This window comes from Chiloscyllium plagiosum, unplaced genomic scaffold, assembly GCF_037043375.1.
Source record: "Chiloscyllium plagiosum isolate Xiang-an unplaced genomic scaffold, Cpla_swu_hap1 HiC_scaffold_4, whole genome shotgun sequence".
Classification (NCBI taxonomy): Eukaryota; Metazoa; Chordata; class Chondrichthyes; order Orectolobiformes; family Hemiscylliidae; genus Chiloscyllium; species Chiloscyllium plagiosum.
The window spans coordinates 106,712,402-106,731,634 of NW_028270142.1; the positions used below are offsets into that span (position 1 = coordinate 106,712,402).

The 19,233-nt window shown below is 40.4% G+C and overlaps 2 protein-coding genes across 3 annotated transcripts in view; one reads left to right on the forward strand and one right to left on the reverse strand.

Annotated features, from left to right (window-relative positions):
• The window catches only part of mterf3 (mitochondrial transcription termination factor 3), a 36,216-nt gene extending 30,054 nt beyond the window's left edge, over positions 1-6,162 (reverse strand). Inside the window, exons 1-3 of the mRNA XM_087986557.1 lie at positions 5,325-6,162; positions 4,874-5,208; positions 1,477-1,626 (exon numbers count right to left, since the gene is read on the reverse strand). Of these exons, the coding sequence (XP_087842683.1) occupies positions 1,477-1,626; positions 4,874-5,186 (463 nt within the window). The 5' untranslated portion in view covers positions 5,187-5,208; positions 5,325-6,162. The remainder of the gene's footprint in view (positions 1-1,476; positions 1,627-4,873; positions 5,209-5,324) is intronic.
• A 5,934-nt stretch (positions 6,163-12,096) lies between these two features.
• Positions 12,097-19,233, forward strand: part of LOC122548971 (phosphatidylserine synthase 1-like) — a 50,851-nt gene continuing 43,714 nt past the window's right edge. The window contains exons 1-5 of one of the 2 annotated variants that reach the window (XM_043688015.2): positions 12,097-12,314; positions 12,610-12,701; positions 12,826-12,870; positions 15,291-15,415; positions 18,647-18,805. In XM_043688015.2, the coding sequence (XP_043543950.2) occupies positions 12,136-12,314; positions 12,610-12,701; positions 12,826-12,870; positions 15,291-15,415; positions 18,647-18,805 (600 nt within the window). In that variant the 5' untranslated portion in view covers positions 12,097-12,135. The remainder of the gene's footprint in view (positions 12,315-12,609; positions 12,702-12,825; positions 12,871-15,290; positions 15,416-18,646; positions 18,806-19,233) is intronic. The other variant, XM_087986558.1, reaches the window with a different exon arrangement.

Consider the following 19,233-nt stretch of genomic DNA (forward strand, 5'->3'; position numbering starts at 1 on the left):
ATGTCATTACATGCAGGTTTCATGTCGGTAAAATGTTTCTTGTATATCCAGTAAGCTTTAACTTAGTAGATTACATTAATATCAACCAATAGAAAACCTTGAATTCATCTGTTGAATATTTTATCAAGGTGTGTCATTCAGCTGGTAGACATCCAAGTTTTAGCTTGTGAAAGTTAGCAAGTATATTGTGAAATAGTTAACTGTTCTAATACCTCCATGAGGAACATTGAAATTATTTACAATTTCATGGCATATTAAGAAAGTTTAAAAAGTTATTTGAGTTCATTAAACGTTTTTTTTCTGTTTTTTAGTTGATTGAACTGAACACCTTTTTCTTGAAGCACATCTTTGTGTTTCAAGCAGGCCATGTGCTGAGTTATGGTAGAATTCTCTTCATTGGTGTGATCACAGCTCCAATTGTACGGGAAAGCTCCCTTATCACTTGTTTTCAAATGTACTGTTGATCTCCTGTGGCATTGCTTACATGTAAAAAAAAATAGTTGTTTTCTAATTTTCATCTGCTTCTGATAATATGTGTTCTCTTCTGATTATTTGTCTCCAGCCTTTTTCTCCTAAATTTTCCTCACTCTTGTTCATCATTTTTCCCTCCCAAGTATCACCCTTCCGTACTATCCCTTTTGGAACAGCTACTTGTAGGAAGTTTTACATGAGAGCAGTAGAAGACTTTCAAAAAGGAAATAGTGCAAGCACAGGACCAACATATTCCTGTAAAAGTGAAGGGTGGGACCAAGTCCAGAAAATCCTGGATATCGAGGAAGTACTGAAGGAGAATTGACTTACGAAACAAGAATAATGCATAATGAAAGCAAACCATAAATATAAACGGGAAAAGTTCAGTTTAAAGGTTGTATTTTATGGTTCATATGGAAGGTCTCTATTTTGAGAAATGGATTTTTCTTAATTATTAAAAAAAGGTCAGAGGAAGGCCATGAGAATAATAACTACTTTGAAATCTCCTAGCTATCAGCATAGAATTAGACAGCAGAGAATTTTTTCATCTAAATAACTGGACTTTGGAAAGATTTGAAAGGAGTATTAAAAGTAATGAAAGAGTTAGTCAAATAAGCACAGAACTAACTTAGGTCGCAAGAGATTTTTTTTCTATCAAGGATCATCAACTTCATTTTCTTTTCTCCAGTACTCTACAGTTGTTTTCCTATGTTTTTGCACCTTTTACGAGTTACCATTTGGAATCATAATTCTTAATAACACCATGTCTGTATTGGAAATACTCAGTGGACTGACTGTCCTTCTCTTTTCTGTCGTTTCAGATGTCTGCGATCCACAATAATTTAATTCTTGAGTGGAAGTTAAATAAAAGAAAATTAACATGAAGCTTGGGCAAATAAAGATAGCTAGCACTTGTGAGTAAGAGTCAGCCAGGACAGTCTGCTGCATCAATGCCCCCAAAGCACTTTAATTATTTAGATTTATTTTCATAGAATCATTACATACCTAGAAGGACCAGCTTGGTTAGAGTCTCTGACTGGTCAACATAGTCACACAAGGTAAATGAGGTAGGAGGGAGTGAAGGACTTGCTTCAATTTGCAAAGCCTCTTCTTCAGATAATTCATCAAATGGAGAATGAGGTGGAACATCTAATTCTGAGATTTAAATAAAAATATTAAATTAACTGAAGAATACAATTGCAGAGCAGAACAGATGCAAGGTCCTCTTCATACTTAACACTTTTTCTTTTAACCACACATGTATTAGATTTCATGGGATTATATGGCACAGAAACGGGCCATTTGGGTCAACCAGTCAATGCCAGTGGTTCTGAAGAATCATACTGGACTCAACATTAATTCTGTTTCTCTTTTCACACATACTACCAGACCTGCTGAGTTTCTCCAGCATTGACTGTATTTGTTTCATGCCAGTGGTTTTGCTCGACTTGAATTTTCTCACCTTACCTATTCAAACCTTTACTCCCTTCTCCCAAATCTGCTTGTTTACCTGTGCCTTGAATTCTTAACTATAGGATTTAACCAAATCCTGTGGCAGGAAGTTTCACAATTCAGGTAGATTGTTACTTTTGATTTCCCTTTTGAATGTGGTGACATCCTATATTGATGGCCTGTAGTTATGCTCTTCCCCACAAGAAGCAACTTACTGTGAGCACTCTATCAAAATCTTTAGTAATTTTAAAGGTCTCCTTTCAGCCTTTTTTCCCAAGAATAACAGACCTCATCTGTTAATCCTTTCCTTCTATGTCTATCCACGCATTTATGGTATCATCCTTATAATTCTTCTCTGCATTCTTTACAGTCATGATTTGGAGATACCGATGTTGGAAATGTGTTGCTGGAAAAGCGCAGCAGGTCAGGCAGCATCCAGGGAACAGGAGAATCGACGTTTCGGGCATAATGGCTTATGCCCGAAACGTCGATTCTCCTGTTCCATGGATGCTGCCTGACCTGCTGCGCTTTTCCAGCAACACATTTCCAGCTCTGATCTCCAGCATCTGCAGACCTCACTTTCTCCTCAAAGATACCGATGTTGGACTGGGGTGTACAAAGTTAAAAATCGCACAACACCAGGTTAAAGTCCAGCAGGTTTAACTGGAAGCACACGAGCTTTTGGAGCGCTGCTTCTTCATCAGGTGATTGCTTCCAGTTAAACCTGTTGGACTATAACCTGGTGTTGTGTGATTTTTAACTTCTTTACAGTCATTCTCTATTTTTCTCTGAGAAGACACTTCTGAGTACTGAACCTGACCCAATATCTCACCTGTCTCTGTGACATACGTTGTTTATAATGCTCCTGTGAAGTGCCTGTTCATTAAATTACAGATGTTATACAAGTTATTGCTGTGTAGCAATTTACATAATATAATGACCAGAACATTATGCAGTACACTCAGTGTAGTCTAAGTAAGGTTTGATATAGGTTGAGCATAGCTTCCCTACTTTTCAATTCTGTCCCTCATGAAATAAAGACTGGTGTTTGCTGTACTTTATTTTTAATGACTGAGCTAACTTTTGGCACAACTTTTAGCAATTGTTGTATTTATTCTCCCTGGCCCCCTTTACAGTATACCTCTACCTCACATAGACTGCACCTTCCAAGTAATTAGTGACCTCCTTATTTTTCCTAGAAAATATAATCGGTGTTGAAATTGATTTGCCAATTATTTTTCCACTCTGCAAGTTTATTAATGCCCTTCTGTAATTTGTTAGCAGACTTCCTCAGAATTGAGTATCCGTTCTCCCCCACTCCTGTCCGAATTTCCTTTTGATTCTAGACCTGTTTATTTCCAGCAGTTTCTGTTTTCGTTTTAGATTTCCAGCATCCGCAGTACTTTGCTGTTGTGGTCTGCTAACCTTCCTACTTTCCTAACAATCATTAGGCACTTTATTTGTGGTCAATGTTGTAGAACTTCTCAGATCTAATGTGATACTTAACACCATTCAAAAGTAAGACTTGCAAGTATGTAATCAGGAAACTCCATTATGAGACATATATAGCTCCACTGAATGTTACAGGAACTAACCAATTTAATTTCTTTTAGGTTGATAAAAGTTCAATATAGTGCATCACTCATTCATACAATTTAGGGACATTACAAGTATCACACAAGATTTATGTATCTGTAATGTTGCTACCCCATGTGTGTGCACTGCATAGGTTTGGTCTGTAGTTTGAATTCAGTCACATCACAAGTACATGGAAGGGGTAGCAATACATATCTAAATCCCCGGTGAAAACAGGCTTAGACTTTGTGTGCTGACCTCACTTGGTCAATTAGTCTATTGATGTTAACACTTAGCCTTATTAGAAAAATAAATTGAGTGAGGTACTACAAGATAAAAATCTAAAAGCACATTTCAATTATGGATAACTGATACAAAGGCATTTAGATTAGATTAGATTACATTACATTACAGTGTGGAAACAGGCCCTTCGGCCCAACAAGTCCACACCGCCCCGCCGAAGCGAAACCCACTCATACCCCTACATTTACCCCTTACCTAACACTGCGGGCAATTTAGCATAGCCAATTCACCTGACCTGCACATCTTTGGACTGTGGGAGGAAACCGGAGCACCCGGAGGAAACCCACGCAGACACGGGGAGAATGTGCAAACTCCACACAGTCAGTCGCCTGAGGCGGGAATTGAACCCGGGTCTCCGGCGCTGTGAGGCAGCAGTGCTAACCACTGTGCCACCGTGCCGCCCACTAAAAGGCACCTTCAATAGAATAGAATATTCCAAGGAGCTTCAGGCTATTAAATAAGATTTCACACTGAGCCACTCAAGGTGCCAGTAAGATAGATCTGATCAAAGGAAGACAAAGGTAAAGAGGTTTAGGGAAGGCTTCCAGAGTTTAGGACCCAGCCAGCTGAATATTAATTGAAGATGAACTCAGGTCAATTTGATATTGAAGCCTTCTTAAGAGCACGAACACCATCGTTCTGTATGTGTTCACATCAAGATGCAGAAAAATTCTTGCAATGACATTTCATTGATCTAATGGATCAGCCCGGTTCACTGGCTGAATTAAAGATAAAAATCACACAACACCAGGTTATAGTCCAACAGGTTTAATTGGAAGCACACTAGCTTTCGGAGCGACGCTCCTTCATCAGGTGATTGTCACCTGATGAAGGAGCGTCGCTCCGAAAGCTAGTGTGCTTCCAATTAAACCTGTTGGACTATAACCTGGTGTTGTGTGATTTTTAACTTTGTACACCCCAGTCCAACACCGGCATCTCCGAATCATGAATTAAAGATGTACAACTAGTGTAGTGATCTATGAAGAAGATCAGCATCTAGTTGTTCAATAATGCATTGAATATATGTCAATTTACATATTGAATGCATTTAACAAAACAAAACATAGCTTACCGACAGATTGTACATCTTTCACCACACAAGGCAGTTCTGTTTTGCCATAGTTATGACCTGTGTTTAGAAAAATACAGCTTTCTGTGAACCGGTATCCATTGCCATCTTCTTTACTTGGTGGCAAACGTGATGCTGAAGAACTCAACATCCAGTTTTGAGTCAAAAGGCATTGACGTGCATCTAAACCAAAGCGACTTTGAAGACTGTAGGCTCTGATAGGCACCACTTTTATTTCTTGGTTTGAAGACCAAACTAGACCAATAATTCTCAATGAAGACCATCGGTAACAAATGCGGTGGCACAGTGAAGACATTTTTGTTCAATTTAACATGATCCTGTAAACAATAAATGTAATGAGTAAACAGTAATTGTATTCATTAGAATTGCGGTAGAAGTTATGTTAAAGTTAAAATTAAGTGTTTCAAAGCATTAAAACACTTTGGATACTTACAGATTTTAAGTAGTAGATCAAAATATGAAATGTAGACCATGGGTTGAATTTTCATTCTGGGATTGCGACTCTGGCATGGGTACATTTCCGGGTCCTGACCCCACCAAATACGCCTGATGTTGAACACGAGTTTTAAGCAGAAGGCCAGTGTCTCCATCACCAACCAATTGAAGATGGTGACTAAAGTGTCAACAGGAGGCTCTAGAGCACTGAATGATAAGATTGTTCACCCGTTAGAGTGGAGCTCTGTCAATGTAGTGGAGGGGGCTGTCGATGTCAGTAGGACAGTGATGGGAGGTGCTCTCTGAAGACCGATTCATACATTTTTAACATAAAAAGGGACGCAGCTGCCAGGCAGCAATGAGAATGGGCAATCTTTAGAATAGCTATGTTGATTGTGGCTTTCAGGGCTCTATGACAAATCTCATACTAAAAGGGAGCACAGCCTCTAGGTTTATGATAGAAGTAATGGTGAAAATCACCCAGGCTCTGGCCACAATCATTGAATCCTTACCATATACCGGGGTGCTGCTAGAAAATTGGAGACTTAGAAATGTTTAATAATAGGGAGAGAACCCAATAACTGCAGGCTCAACAAAAAATCTATTGACAGCAGGGAATCTTTTTGAGACAAAAATGCAAAATCATTGGTACTTGGAAAATTTTGGGTTAATAAACATTAGCTTTGTTAAAAGTAAATCATGTTTGACTAAGGTTCCTTGATGCAGACTGTGTAAATGGACTTTTGAAAGGTCTGATAAAGTACCATATAAGACTTGTTAACAAAATTCAAAACCACAGTGGTTACATGGGTACAAGGATGGTTAAGGGTCATAAAGAAACTCCAAACTGCATGTGCTGTAGTGTTACCCCAGGGCTCAATGGCTGAAACCACAGCACTCTGATAAATTCAGTGCGGGAAAGTAATAGGTGGTGTGGCCAACAGTGATACCACTAACAAGGACATAATCTAGCAAACAACTGGGAGATAGAATTTTAATACAAAAAAGTGAGAGGTGATGCATTTTTGCATAGGTCTAAGAGGCAATATGGACTTAATGGCATAATCTAAATAAGTGCATGAACAATGAGAACATCATGTACATAAGCATATATCATTGAAGGTTTCAGACATATTGAGAGAATGGTTAGCAAAGTTTATCAGATCTTCATCTTCATAAACAGGAGTATACAAAAATACAAAATGAATTTGTGCTGAACCCTTATAAAGCTCTGATTAAGCCATACTGCAACCTTTCGAGTCTACAATGTTTGGGACCAAGCCATTTATGGATAATGGATATTAGAATACTGAATCACAAGTAATAGAATTGGAAAACATCATGGATATAAAAATTTTCATGAAACATAAAATACTGATCAATTCTGTTATTACTTTATAAATGTTATTTTACTTATTCAAATATGATTATTCATGCGTCCAGTTTCAAAGTACTTTATCAAAATGTTGATGATGACTTAAAGGGAACAAGTTATTCCATACATTGCTTTATTTCACCAATATTTAGAAGAGGTGTAGGAGAGAGTGGATGATAATTGATGGCAAAAGCAGTCAACTCTGGGTCCTTTGTGTCATCGAGTCCACTGGTTGACGGGATCGAGCTCAGTGATGCTAATGGTGTGTGCGCAAAGGATTTTCCAACTTCATCAAACATTTGCTGCAACCTCATTTGTTTCATGTGTTTTGGCTGCTCATTTATCAACTTCTCTTGGATCCTGTGTATGTGCATTACATCTTGCTGGCTTACAAAACTTTGTTGCTCAAGAAAACGAATGAAGCGGGAAGCTAGACTGATTCCCTCTTCCAAGGTAATCTTATCCCCAGTAACATTGTCTTCTTCATCGCTGTTGTCACTATCCTCAGACTTGTAGTGTAAAACACCCTCAATTATCTCTGAATCTGTTACTTGTTGTACAACTGAAGTATTATCTTCACAATTTAACCACGCCAAAATGTCTTCCTCATCCAAGTCACTTCCCATTTGCTTGGTACAACACAAGAGGTCAGTCACCATTGCCTTGGTTTCACTTAAACTAAAGGCTTCAGAGCTTTCCCCCATGTCCTCATCATTCAATATAATTTCAGGACACAACTTACGCCATGCATTTTGTAAGGTTCTCCTCGTTACACTGTCCCATGCATTTGTCAAACACCATATAGCATCTTTGAGACTGAGGGCAGTCTTAAAGGCATCAATGCCACCAGTATTGTAGCTGCTCACAAGACGACGTAAAAAACTCTTCCTGTAGTGACTTTTCATTGACCTAATAACTCCTTGGTCCATTGGCTGAATTAAAGATGTACAACTAGTGGGTAGATAGGTAGGGAAGACATTGTCAGCATCTAATTGCTCTCTAGGAGGGTGAGGTGTACAGTTGTCTAAAAGAAGAACAATTTTGCAATCTGCAGCCAACCCAACCTTTTGACAGTGTGTACGAGCTTCTGGAACAAAATGATTATGGAACCAGTCACTCAATATTTCCTCGGTGACACACGAACATTTATTAGCTTCATAAAGCACCGGCATAATTTTCATCCCTTTGAAAACACGAGGCTTAGGACTTTTACCAACAACCAAAAGTTTACATTTATGTGTTCCAGCAGCATTTGTGCATGCAAGCACAGTTAGTCTTTCTGTTGATTCCTTGTAATCATGTACCATCATTTCCTCTGGACCAACAGGCCTGTGTCGTGGCAAACATCTCCAGAAAATATCTGTCTCATCCACATTATATATTTGTTCAGGGCTAAGATCCTCATCTTTCATCAACTTTGCAAAGTCAGTTATGTAACATTTGACAGCCTCTGTATTTGCAGAGCTCTTTTCACCAGTCCCCTTCAGGTGAATTCCATGCCTATGTTTAAACCTCTGCAACCAACCTTGAGAGTACTCGCACACAGAATTAATCTTCATATCATTATGAAATTGTTTGGCCTTTTCCATAAGCATTGTCCCTGAAATAGGGAGTCCCTCACTACGACGTTGTCTGAACCATTTATACAGGGCATCATCATGGTCAGCAGACTTAGCACGACGCAGCATTTTACGCTCACTAATTCCTTGAACTGTGTCACTTTCAGCACAGAATTTAAATAGCTTTTCACGTTGCTTCTTGATGTCATAAATTGTTGTGATTCCCACACCATATGCCTCACACAACGTTTTTACTGAACAACCTTGATCTAGTTTATTTATGATTTCAACCTTTTCTAATATTGTAAGTGCAACACGCTTCCGTTTTGCTGTACTTTTCTTCGATGCCATAGTGAGAGATTAAAAAACTATATCCTGAGAATAATTGGGTCTGCTCAAAAACACTTGAGCAAAGAGAGTTTGCGTGAAAAATGGCAGTTGGTAGAGAGGATGAGGTGATCCTGTAGGGTGTGAGAGTACAACACAAGGTTACAAAGTCACTCAGCCCTCGAAATCCTGTGCTCTCCTCAACCAGATGAACTCATGCTTCCCGATCTGCTGCAGCTGGCTCTGGTCTGCTCAAAGAAAAAATTCCAGAGAACTTATTTTTAAAATTTCTAAAGAATAAGTTTCCAGACGTAGAGATTATAGAGTATGCAACTAGTTCTTGTGATCACAGTTGAGGGTGCAGGGGGAACTTACCAAAATGGCTGCATGGATGAGTGATATTAACTGCAAGGTTAGTTTGGAAAAGTTGGATGTTGTTCTCCTGAAACAAAGGAGATTTAGTAAGAGCTGTAAAAGACTGTGACAAGATTGAATAAAGTAGACAAGGAAAAACTGTCCCCAACTCGGCGATGGTGCAAGGGCTGAGGAACACAGAATTTAAAGCTTTGGGTAAGACAAACAGGGAGAAAGTGAGGAACAACCTTTTTTAAAGCAACAAGTACAAATGACCTTGAAGATGCTGCCCATCAGGGTGTTGGAAATAGAGACCATCATTGATTTATAAAGGAGATTAAACAGGCACTGTGTGACCTTACAGTGATTGGGAAGGGGAATGGGATCGAATGGGTTGTTCTGAAGGGAGTTGGCATATCCTCGAGTGACCAAATGTCCCCAAGACTACATACTGTTCATGTTCTAAATTGTACTCATTTAAAAGAAGCGGCAGGAGAACAGAAACGAGTTGGGAAAGCTGTTAAAAACGCGTTGAGGCCTTTATCAGGCGCCGATTATTCAGCAGCTGGAGGATTCCGTCCATGTGTGGGCAGCAGCCCACTTTCGGAAGGAGATGTAAGTCTGGGGGAGTTTATCGGAGCGGTAACAGGGATTAAATACTTGGGTTGGAGTACCTGGAGAGAGTAGGGTCAAAGCACCGGATAGTGCACACAACAGTCCTCCCAGTACTCACCTTAATCATTCCGACCGGGAAACACAGAGTCAATACCGAGTCAGCACTGCTCCCGGGAGGAGGAGAAACAGGACAGTACAGGCTGCAGCTCCGCCGTACGGCACATGGTCCCCCGCTGCAGCTCCGCCGTACGGCACATGGTCCCCCGCTGCAGCTCCGTCGTACGGCACATGGTCCTCCCGCTGCAGCTCCGTCGTACGGCACATGGTCCTCCCGCTGCAGTTCCGCCGTACGGCACATGGATTCCCCCGCTGCAGCTCCGCCGTACGGCACATGGTCCCCCCGCTGCAGCTCCGCCGTACGGCACATGGACCACCCCCTCCCCGCTGCAGCTCCGCCGTACGGCACATGGATTCCCCCGCAGCAGCTCCGCCGTACGGCACATGGTCCTCCCGCTGCAGCTCCGCAGTACGGCACATGGTCCTCCCGCTGCAGCTCCGCAGTACGGCACATTGTACCCCCGCTGATTCACTACTTACTTTGTCATCGTTCATCTCGTAACCCTCAGTTCCACTTTGCTGCCTTCCCCCTCAACTCATGATTCACTTAAATTTAGTACAATATATTTGGTATCTCTAATCATGTGAATATACTTAATATCTCTGCCTCAAAAGCCTTTTGGTATAAAGAATTCCACAGCATAATTGCCCCTTTCGAGAAAGAAAATCCTCCACATCCCTGTTTTAAGCCCCTTGTTGAGATCATGCCCTCTGGGCCCAGCCTCTCCCAACGAGGTTAAACAGTCTTTCCACATTTACCCTCTTGAGTCCTTTAAGAATCTTGTAACATTTCAGTAAGGTTGCCTTTCATTCTTCTAAATTCCACTGAGTACTGGCATAACCTACTCAGCCTTTCCTTAAAGACAGTCTTTCATACCCTAGTATCAGCTGAGTGAACCTTTGCTGGATTGCTTCCAAAACCAGGATATCATTCTTCAGATGAGAGTCCCATAACTTCCCAGTAGCCCAGCTATGGTCCAACTAGTGCCTTGTATAGTTTGTGCAAAACCTCCCTTCTTCTCTACTCCATTCTCTTTGAAATAAATGCCAACATCCCATTTGCTTTTTTCCTGGTTATGGATGAAGAAAGTGAGGACTGCAGATGCTGGAGATCAGAGTCAAAAAGTATGGTGCTGGAAAAGCACAGCATGTTAGGCATCATCCGAGAAGCAGGAGAGCCGGCGATTCGGACATAATCCCTAATCCATGCTGCTCCACACAGGCTGGGGAGTTATTTCTTTCTCTTGTCAAGCTTAGTAGGCCTCTCTTTCTCTCTCCACTCTGTGTCCTGCTGGGTTAGTTATGAAGGCCTCTCTTTCTCATCTGCTACAGCTGAGATTCAGGACACTCTCATTCTAGGAGACTCAAGATGGATTCGGAGCTATCTCTTTCTCCCTCCTGGTAGAGTTGGCTGGGAGATGTCTCTCTGTGTGTCCTGCTCGGCTGGGTTAGGAATGTCCACTGTCTCTTTGTGCTGTTGATCCATGTTAGCTGATGCCTCTGTGTCTGTTTTGAGAGACATCTCTCTGCCTTAGTTCAGAACGTTTCTGTTTATGGCCTGTTGGTCTGAGTAAAGATATCACTTTCTGTTTCTGTTTAGATTAGTAAATGTATCTCTTTATGTCCTGAATATCCTGGGCTAGGGTGCATCTCCTGCTATCTTGGTTAGGAAGTGTGTGTGTCTCTCTTTCTCCCGCTCTGACTGTGTGGCTGGGGTAGGAGGTATCACTCTGGCAGACTGAGTATCTGGGTTACAATGTTTGTGTATCTCTCTTCCTCTCTGTTTGGGTAAGAAGGTGTCTGCTCTGAAAATGTGTTGCTGGAAAAGCGCAGCAGGTCAGGCAGCATCCAGGGAACAGGAGAATCGACGTTTCGGGCATAAGCCCTTCTTAAGAAGGTATCTGGCTTAGTAAATCTCTCTCTCGGTTAGGTGTCTGGATGAAGAGATGTGTCTGTCTATCTGTCTGGGTTCGGAGGTCTCTATTTCTCTCTGTCTGCGTTAGGAGGTGTGTTTCTGTTTCTTCCTGTCTAACGTAGGAAGTGTCTCTGGGTTTGGAGGTGTCTGTGTAGGAAGCATCTCTCTGTCTGTCTGTGTTAGGAGGTGTGTCTCTGTCTGGGTTAGGACGTGTCTGCAAATTTTCTGGCGCTGCTCCCGTACCCCCACGTGCACCAAGGACGTTCTAAAATGTAACATTTACCAGAATGGAATAGTCCATCACAAAAAAAGAGGAGAGACATGTACAAATCTCTTTTAGATTTGCCATCAACAACACCTCTATGCAAAATATTCCAGATTTGTTTTAAATAATTTGCCATTTAATGTCTGATAAATGTCCTTCCGTTTTGTCCTGAGGAGGTTGTTTGTATTTGAGGATGAGCTGATTTCTCTCCCCCCCCCCCCCCGAGTGTTTGGGTGGAGTCTCTCGGCTGCTGCTGGCAGTGGGAAGCGGAACGGCGCAGCTATGGCGTCCAGTACAGGCAGCAGGACAATCAGCAAGGATGATGTGAATTATAAACTGCATTTCCGAATGATCAACGAGCAGCAAGTGGAAGATATCACCATCGACTTCTTCTACAAACCTCACACTATCACCCTGCTCACTTTCACCATCGTTAGTGTCATGTATTTCGCTTTTACCAGGTACTGGTTGTATCCGGCTCTGCTATTTAACAGCTGACTCTTTCCATATCAGTGCATGTGTGTCAGGCGAGTTCTGCTGCTAGGCCTGCTTGATAATGTAGCATTTTCCAAGCTAATGATTTGCTGGTTTGGGATATATGTCTCAGGTGGATCTCCCACCCCCGCGGTACACAGCCCGCTTTCGACTTTACACATTTTTGCGAATGGATTGTAAAATGAATATTTTTTATAACTGAAATTTTATGTATGACCGATGCATTGATATGACAAATCCTGCAATTATTTTTACATCTAGGGATGATTCAAGTCCGGAAGACAATATATGGAAGGGGGTTCTTTCCGTGGTGTTCTTTTTTCTAATTGTAAGTGTTTTAGCATTTCCTAATGGTAAGTTGTTTGTTACAAGTGAGAATTGTGATTGGTCACATTTCTTGCATTTTATTTTCCACATTCTGAAATAATTTGTTTATTCACGCAATGTTGTTTAAGGATATTCCCTTTAATTTTTCAGGTCCTTTCACCAGACCACATCCAGCAATATGGAGGATGGTTTTTGGTAAGCTCTGAAGCTACACTATAAAGCTGAAAGTCTTTCCTGACATTTGGGACTTGAATTTCTTTCTTCTCCCAGTTAGTTTAGTATGTTATGATTTAGAAAATTATTTGCGAATTGCTTATGAAAACTTGGCAAGTGAGTCCAAAAGGTGAATCATTGATTCTTGGATTGATTCTATATGAATAAATGGTTGTGAATGCCTATAACTAATGCTGAGACCTAGCCAATACCCTTGCCTCCCAAATTAAAAAGGTTTTGTTCCAGGAACTTATAGAAACTTGAGCTGTGTTTGTTGCTTCTGATTTAAGGTGACACTTCAGTCATCGTACTGTACAACACCGGAGAAGAACATTCAGCTCATCGTGCTGGGAATTCCTTCTAGTTAGACCTCCCTGACCTGTGACAAATGCTGAGACACATAAGCACATATTACGACAGGTGACCAAAAGCTGGTTCAAAGAGATGTTTTATTGTCTAAGTAATTTACATACAGTACAATTTCACAAATAGATCATAGCAAATTCTTTGATAATAGCTTTGGTTTCGGAACAAATATTGCCTAAGATACTCAATTTCTCAACTCTTCAAACAAAAACAACTATGCAATCCTTCTCATCTGGCTGAATAGGAATACAAGAAATAATTTAGCACCTTCGCTTTTGTGGATCATTTTGGTCCTTGATCTCTTCACTGATACATGCTCATGTCCGTCATATTTGTTCTAACCATCACTTGACTTGTAATTTTTCCTGTGATTTGCAGCCACATAACAACCCTGGGCATGTTGCATGAAAATGGTGGGCATTTGTCTCCAATGTACATGTAAAACCAGTAAAGGAGCCCACAGTATTGGAAGTAGTACATTAGTATTGACAGTGTATTGATAACGTATAGAGAGTTGGGATAAGGAGTGCATTTTTAGGGTGGCATACTGTAACAAGAGATGAGCCACAATTAGAGTTTGGAGTCCTCGTCCATGAATCACAAAAAGCTAGCATTTAAGTTCAGCAGGTAATAGGGAAGACAAATGAAATATTGCCTGCTATTTCAAAGGGAGTGAAGTATAAAACTACAAAAGACACTAATCATGCCATAATTAGAATAATATGAGGAGCTTTTGGCCATTTATCGAAGGAAAGATATACTGGCATTAGAGACAATCCAGAGAAGGTTCACTCAGTTGATGGAGGGACTGTCATATGAGGAGAGTCTGAGTAGATTGGGCTTGTACTCTGGAAAATAAAAGAATGAGAAGCGACCTATTGGACATACAAGATTCTTTGCAGACTTGAGAGGAAGAGTTCCCTCTGTTTACTCTTCTGCACAGACCTCCAAGGACAGTGTGTGGAAGCAATTTCCAGAATCGGAAGTCAGTGCTGTGAACTGCGTCAGCGTGCCAATTGTGGTGCGCAGAACATTGGAGTCACTGCATGCGGATGTGCAGGTATCTCTGCACACGTGCATGTGCAGAGAGTTTAGGACAAGAGTACATAATCTAAGAATAAGAGATCACGAACTTAAATTGGAGATGAAAAGGGATTTTTTTCTCTGAGGGGAGTGAATCTGTGGAATTCTCTACTGCAGAAAGCTATTGAGGCTGGATCATTAAGTATATTCAGGACTTGGATGAATAGATTTTTAATCAGTGAATGAAGGGTTACATGGAAAAGGCAAGAATATAGAATTGAGGATTTTTCGGGTCTGTCATGATTTCACTGAATGGCGGACCAGATTCAAGGGGCTTATTTCCTGAATTGGTGAGATGCAAAATTCAGACGCAAGTTGACATAATGGATTACTGCTGACATCTTGTGTTGGAGTTTCAACTGCAAACTGGGTGATTCCAAATATGAAATTTAATTCAGCTTCTGCTTTGACTGAGACAACGTAGAATCCGTACAGTGCAGATAGAGACCATGTTACCCATCAAGACCATACCGATCCTTTCCCCATCTTTACCATAGTTAATCTACCTTGCCTGGGTACTATGGGCAGTTTAGTATGGCCAATCCACCTAATTGGCACATCTTTGGACTGCAGGAGTAAACCAGAGCAGCCGGATGAAACCCACACAAGCACTGGCAGTCACCCAAGACTGGCATCGAACCAAGGTCCCTGGCGCTGTGAGGCAACAGTGCTAACAGCTGAGCCACCACATTGGGGGTTGCTTGTTTGAAAATTTGCACATAATATGTATATTGGAGTACATTTTTGTTCTTATGCCATTGAATGACTCAAAAATTTAGTTCTTGAATTTTCACTTATTCTAAGCTGTTTTCTTACTTGGTTGTTCAGAGGGTCCGTTAATTGCATTTACTAAAAGCTTGTAGATCTGAACAAGTGCACTTCATGATTTCACCTCACCATTAGCTAACATGTTGTTTACTATGTGTTTTGCTTTATCTTGTGCATCATTTCAGGTCTCAGTGTGCTGTATTTCCTTTTCCTGGTATTTCTATTGTTCCTGAATTTTGAACAAGTGAAATCTGTAATGTATTGGCTGGATCCTAATCTACGCTATGCCACACGTGAAGCAGATGTAATGGTATGTAGAACAAGAAGGCGTTCAGATTATCAAGTTGCTGCCTGTTGTAGCAATACTTTTGTGAATATTAAAAGCCTGGGGCTCTTATCATTTGTCATTTTTTTTTAGCATTTTCCTACAAAGAAAAATCCAAGATGCATTAAAGTATTTTCCTTCATTTAAATTCATTTTGCATTCATTTACAGTATCCAGCTGTATTTAGCACTTTTGTAATCTTATTTTTCTTCACTTCTTCATGATATCTAATAAAGTGGCTGACTTGTATGGTTTCTGTAAACATCACATGTTTTATTTGTTTCAGTTGATGTGATGCGCAATTCTCAAGTGATCAGGATATTATTTCATGGATGAGTAAAGTTGCTGTTACTTTGCCGTAAATTGAATTAATGGCAAATGTGTTGTACATGAAATAGAATACTCCTGGAGTCAGTCAAACTCAGTTTAACAGATGAGCATTGATGCAGTTTGATCCTTAGGTGTACAAACGGTAACATTTTCATCGCAGCAGTGACTAGTCAAAGTTTTTCATCAGCATTAGAGTCATAGAGATGTACAGTGTGTAAACAGACCCTTTGGGCAAACTCGTCCATGCCAGCCAGATATCCCCACCCAATCTAGTCCCCCCTGCCAGCACCTGGCCCATGTCCATCCAAACCCTTCCTATTCATATAGCCATCCAGATGCCTTTTAAATGTTGCAACTGTACCAGCTTCCACCACATCCTCTGGCAGCTCATTCCATACACGTACCACCTTCTATGTGAAAAAGTTGCCTCTTAGGTCTCTTATTCCCCTCTCACCCTAAACCTATGCCCTCTAGTTCTGGACGCCCCCATCCCAAGGAAGAGACTTTGTCTATTTATCCAATTCATGCCCCTCATGATTTTATATATCTCTATAAGGTCACCCCTTGGTTTCTGACGCTCTAGAAACACAACCCCAGCATATTCAACCTCTCCCTATACTCAAATCCTCCAATCCTGGCAACATGCTTGTAAATCTTCTCTGAACTCTTTCAGGTTTCACAACATCCTTCCGGTAGGAAGGAGACTAGAATTGCATGTATTATTCCAAAAGTGGCCTAACCAATGTCCTGTACAGCCACAACATGACCTCCCAACCCCTGTACTCAATACTCTAACCAATAAAGGAAAGCATACCAAATTAATTTTGAAATATTATTTTTGGTTATCATTAGTTGAAAATGTTTAATTGTTTTCTTCTCATGTTATTCTTGCAGCATATAACCAAACGTTTCTCTAAACACATGTATATATCCTGACATTTATTAGGAAGTTGAGAAGAAAATTGCACAATTTGGAATCCAATGCCTACCTATTCTGTTGTAATTAAAGTAACCTTTGAAGAGTAATTAGAACATAGAAGAATACAGCGCAGTACAGGCCCTTTGGCCCTCGATGTTGCGCCGATCCAAGCCCACCTAACCTATACTAACCCACTATCCTCCATATACCTATCCAATGCCCGCTTAAATGCCCATAAAGAGGGAGAGTCCACCACTGCTACTGGCAGGGCATTCCATGAACTTACGACTCGCTGAGTGAAGAACCTACCCCTAACTTCAGTCCTATATCTACCCCCCCTTAATTTAAAGCTATTAAGACATATTCTATGGAAATTCTTGGCTAAGATTGCTAGTTTGTTCTAATATAGGTCAGTACCTAGCAAGGAGCCCCAAATTCAGCAATAGACACAGTTCATTGTTTGCAGTTGAGGTTTCTTCCTATTTTTAATCAGTTTCTGTGATCACTATTATTAAGAAAAGTTGCAACTGCAATGCTTTTGAGAGGCAGTTGAAGTTTCTTTCTCCTGCTCAGTGAAGGAATAACATTCATAATTTTACAGAAAATGAATTTAATGGTTCTTTTGTTGATTTGCAGTTGAATTTTTTAAAATGTCAAATTTTTAAAAAAATTTTATACTTTTAGTCAATTTTATTTTAGTTTCAGGATTTTAAACTCTCTCTTTCCCAATGATTTTGGGTTCAATTCACGTACACATTATATAAAAAATCACAGATTAAACAATATGTCCCATATAATTATGCTCATTTCCCCTCCTCCCACATTATCCCAGTCCCAAGCCTCCAACTCGGCAGCGTACTCCCGACCTGTCCATTACCACTCCGACCCATCCCACCCCAACCTATCGCCTTCTCCCTCACCTTTATCCATCTATCGCTTTCTCAGCTACCTTCCACCCCCCAAACCCCACCCCCTTCCATTTATCTCTCAGCCCCGGCCCACAAGCCTCATTCCTGCTGAAGGGCTTATGTCTGAAAAGTCGAATCTCCTGCTCCTCGGATGCTGCCTGTTCTGCTGTGCTTTCCTAGCAACACACTCTCGATTCTGATCTCCAGCATCTGCAGTCCTCAGTTTCTCCCCGTGTAATTATGCTGCATGGATCAGCCTGAAACTTTCTTCCTATAGGTACTCTGGAGAGTCTACATTACATTACCTTACATTAAAAATCTTCCCAAAGTTTGTATTTTCCACTGGCAAGGGGAATGGAGAAAATTTCTGTTCAATAAACATTGGATGGCTTTGAATAGAAATACTGATCTAAACAAACCACTGTGTCAGGTTGTGCATCTGGTGGTAGAATAGTTTCCTTATTTTAAGTGAATATACACAGAACTTTGATCTTTGGGAATGAATCACATTTTAAATGAGATTGTCTTTGTCTTTGATGAAAATATTTATACTGTCTTAGCTTAAATATTCATTTAAATTCATTCATTTTGCATTCATTTACAATATCCAACCGTATTTAGCACTTTTGTAATCTTATTTTTCTTCACTTTCACTATGGGTATCCGATTAGGGAGGGATTTGGGCTGGGTCCTAGCAGGTGGGACTAGATTGGGTTGGGATAGCTGGTCGGCATGGACGAGTTGGACCGAAGAGTCTGTTTCCATGCTGTACGTCTCTATGACTAAGTGACTATGACTTGTTTATAATAACAGCTCAACAAATTTACCAGCCTGGTTATTATGTTTGTAGAGTAACCAACCCCTCAGTGCCTTTGAGAACTGCTCCTCCTTTAGTTAGTGTGCTGTTTTATTGTTGCATGAATACCTCAGTTTAATGTTTTTCTCTGATCTTGAAGTTATGTGAGAGGAATGCTGGATAAGCAATCATCTATGTCAGATTTTTGTCACGCCTAACATTTAAAGATGACAGCAATTTCCTTGAATATTTTGTTTTAATAGGAATATGCAATAAACTGCCATGTCATCACATGGGAAAGGATTCTCAGCCATTTTGACATCTTTGCTTTTGGACACTTCTGGGGCTGGGCTATGAAAGCATTACTAATACGTAGCTATGGACTCTGCTGGACTATTAGCATCACTTGGGAGTTAACTGAGGTATGCATTAATAGAGCAATAATGCAAATGCAATTAAGTTGTGTTAACCAAATTACAGATGGTATTGTTTAAATAGGACCTCCTTAAGATTTTGAAGCAGTGTTGTATTATTTTGAACTGCATCTACATCTTGACATCTCAATCATTTTAAATGAGGAAGGGGACAGAATATAAACAAAACATTATTTTTTATCTACCAAACCAAGGAACAGAGTGACAATAAATTTTCTTGTGCTGTTACACAAAACCATATGATCGGCAGATGGTTGGTGTTATATTATTTTGAGTTTTATAAGCATTAAATCCGAACATTTGAGCATTTAATAAGGAAGATGTTTTTTGACACAATCTAGGTTCATGTCCCAATCTGTGCTGAGTAAGCAATTTTTTCAATTGGTAAATTGTGACACACTTCCCTTGACTAGTGG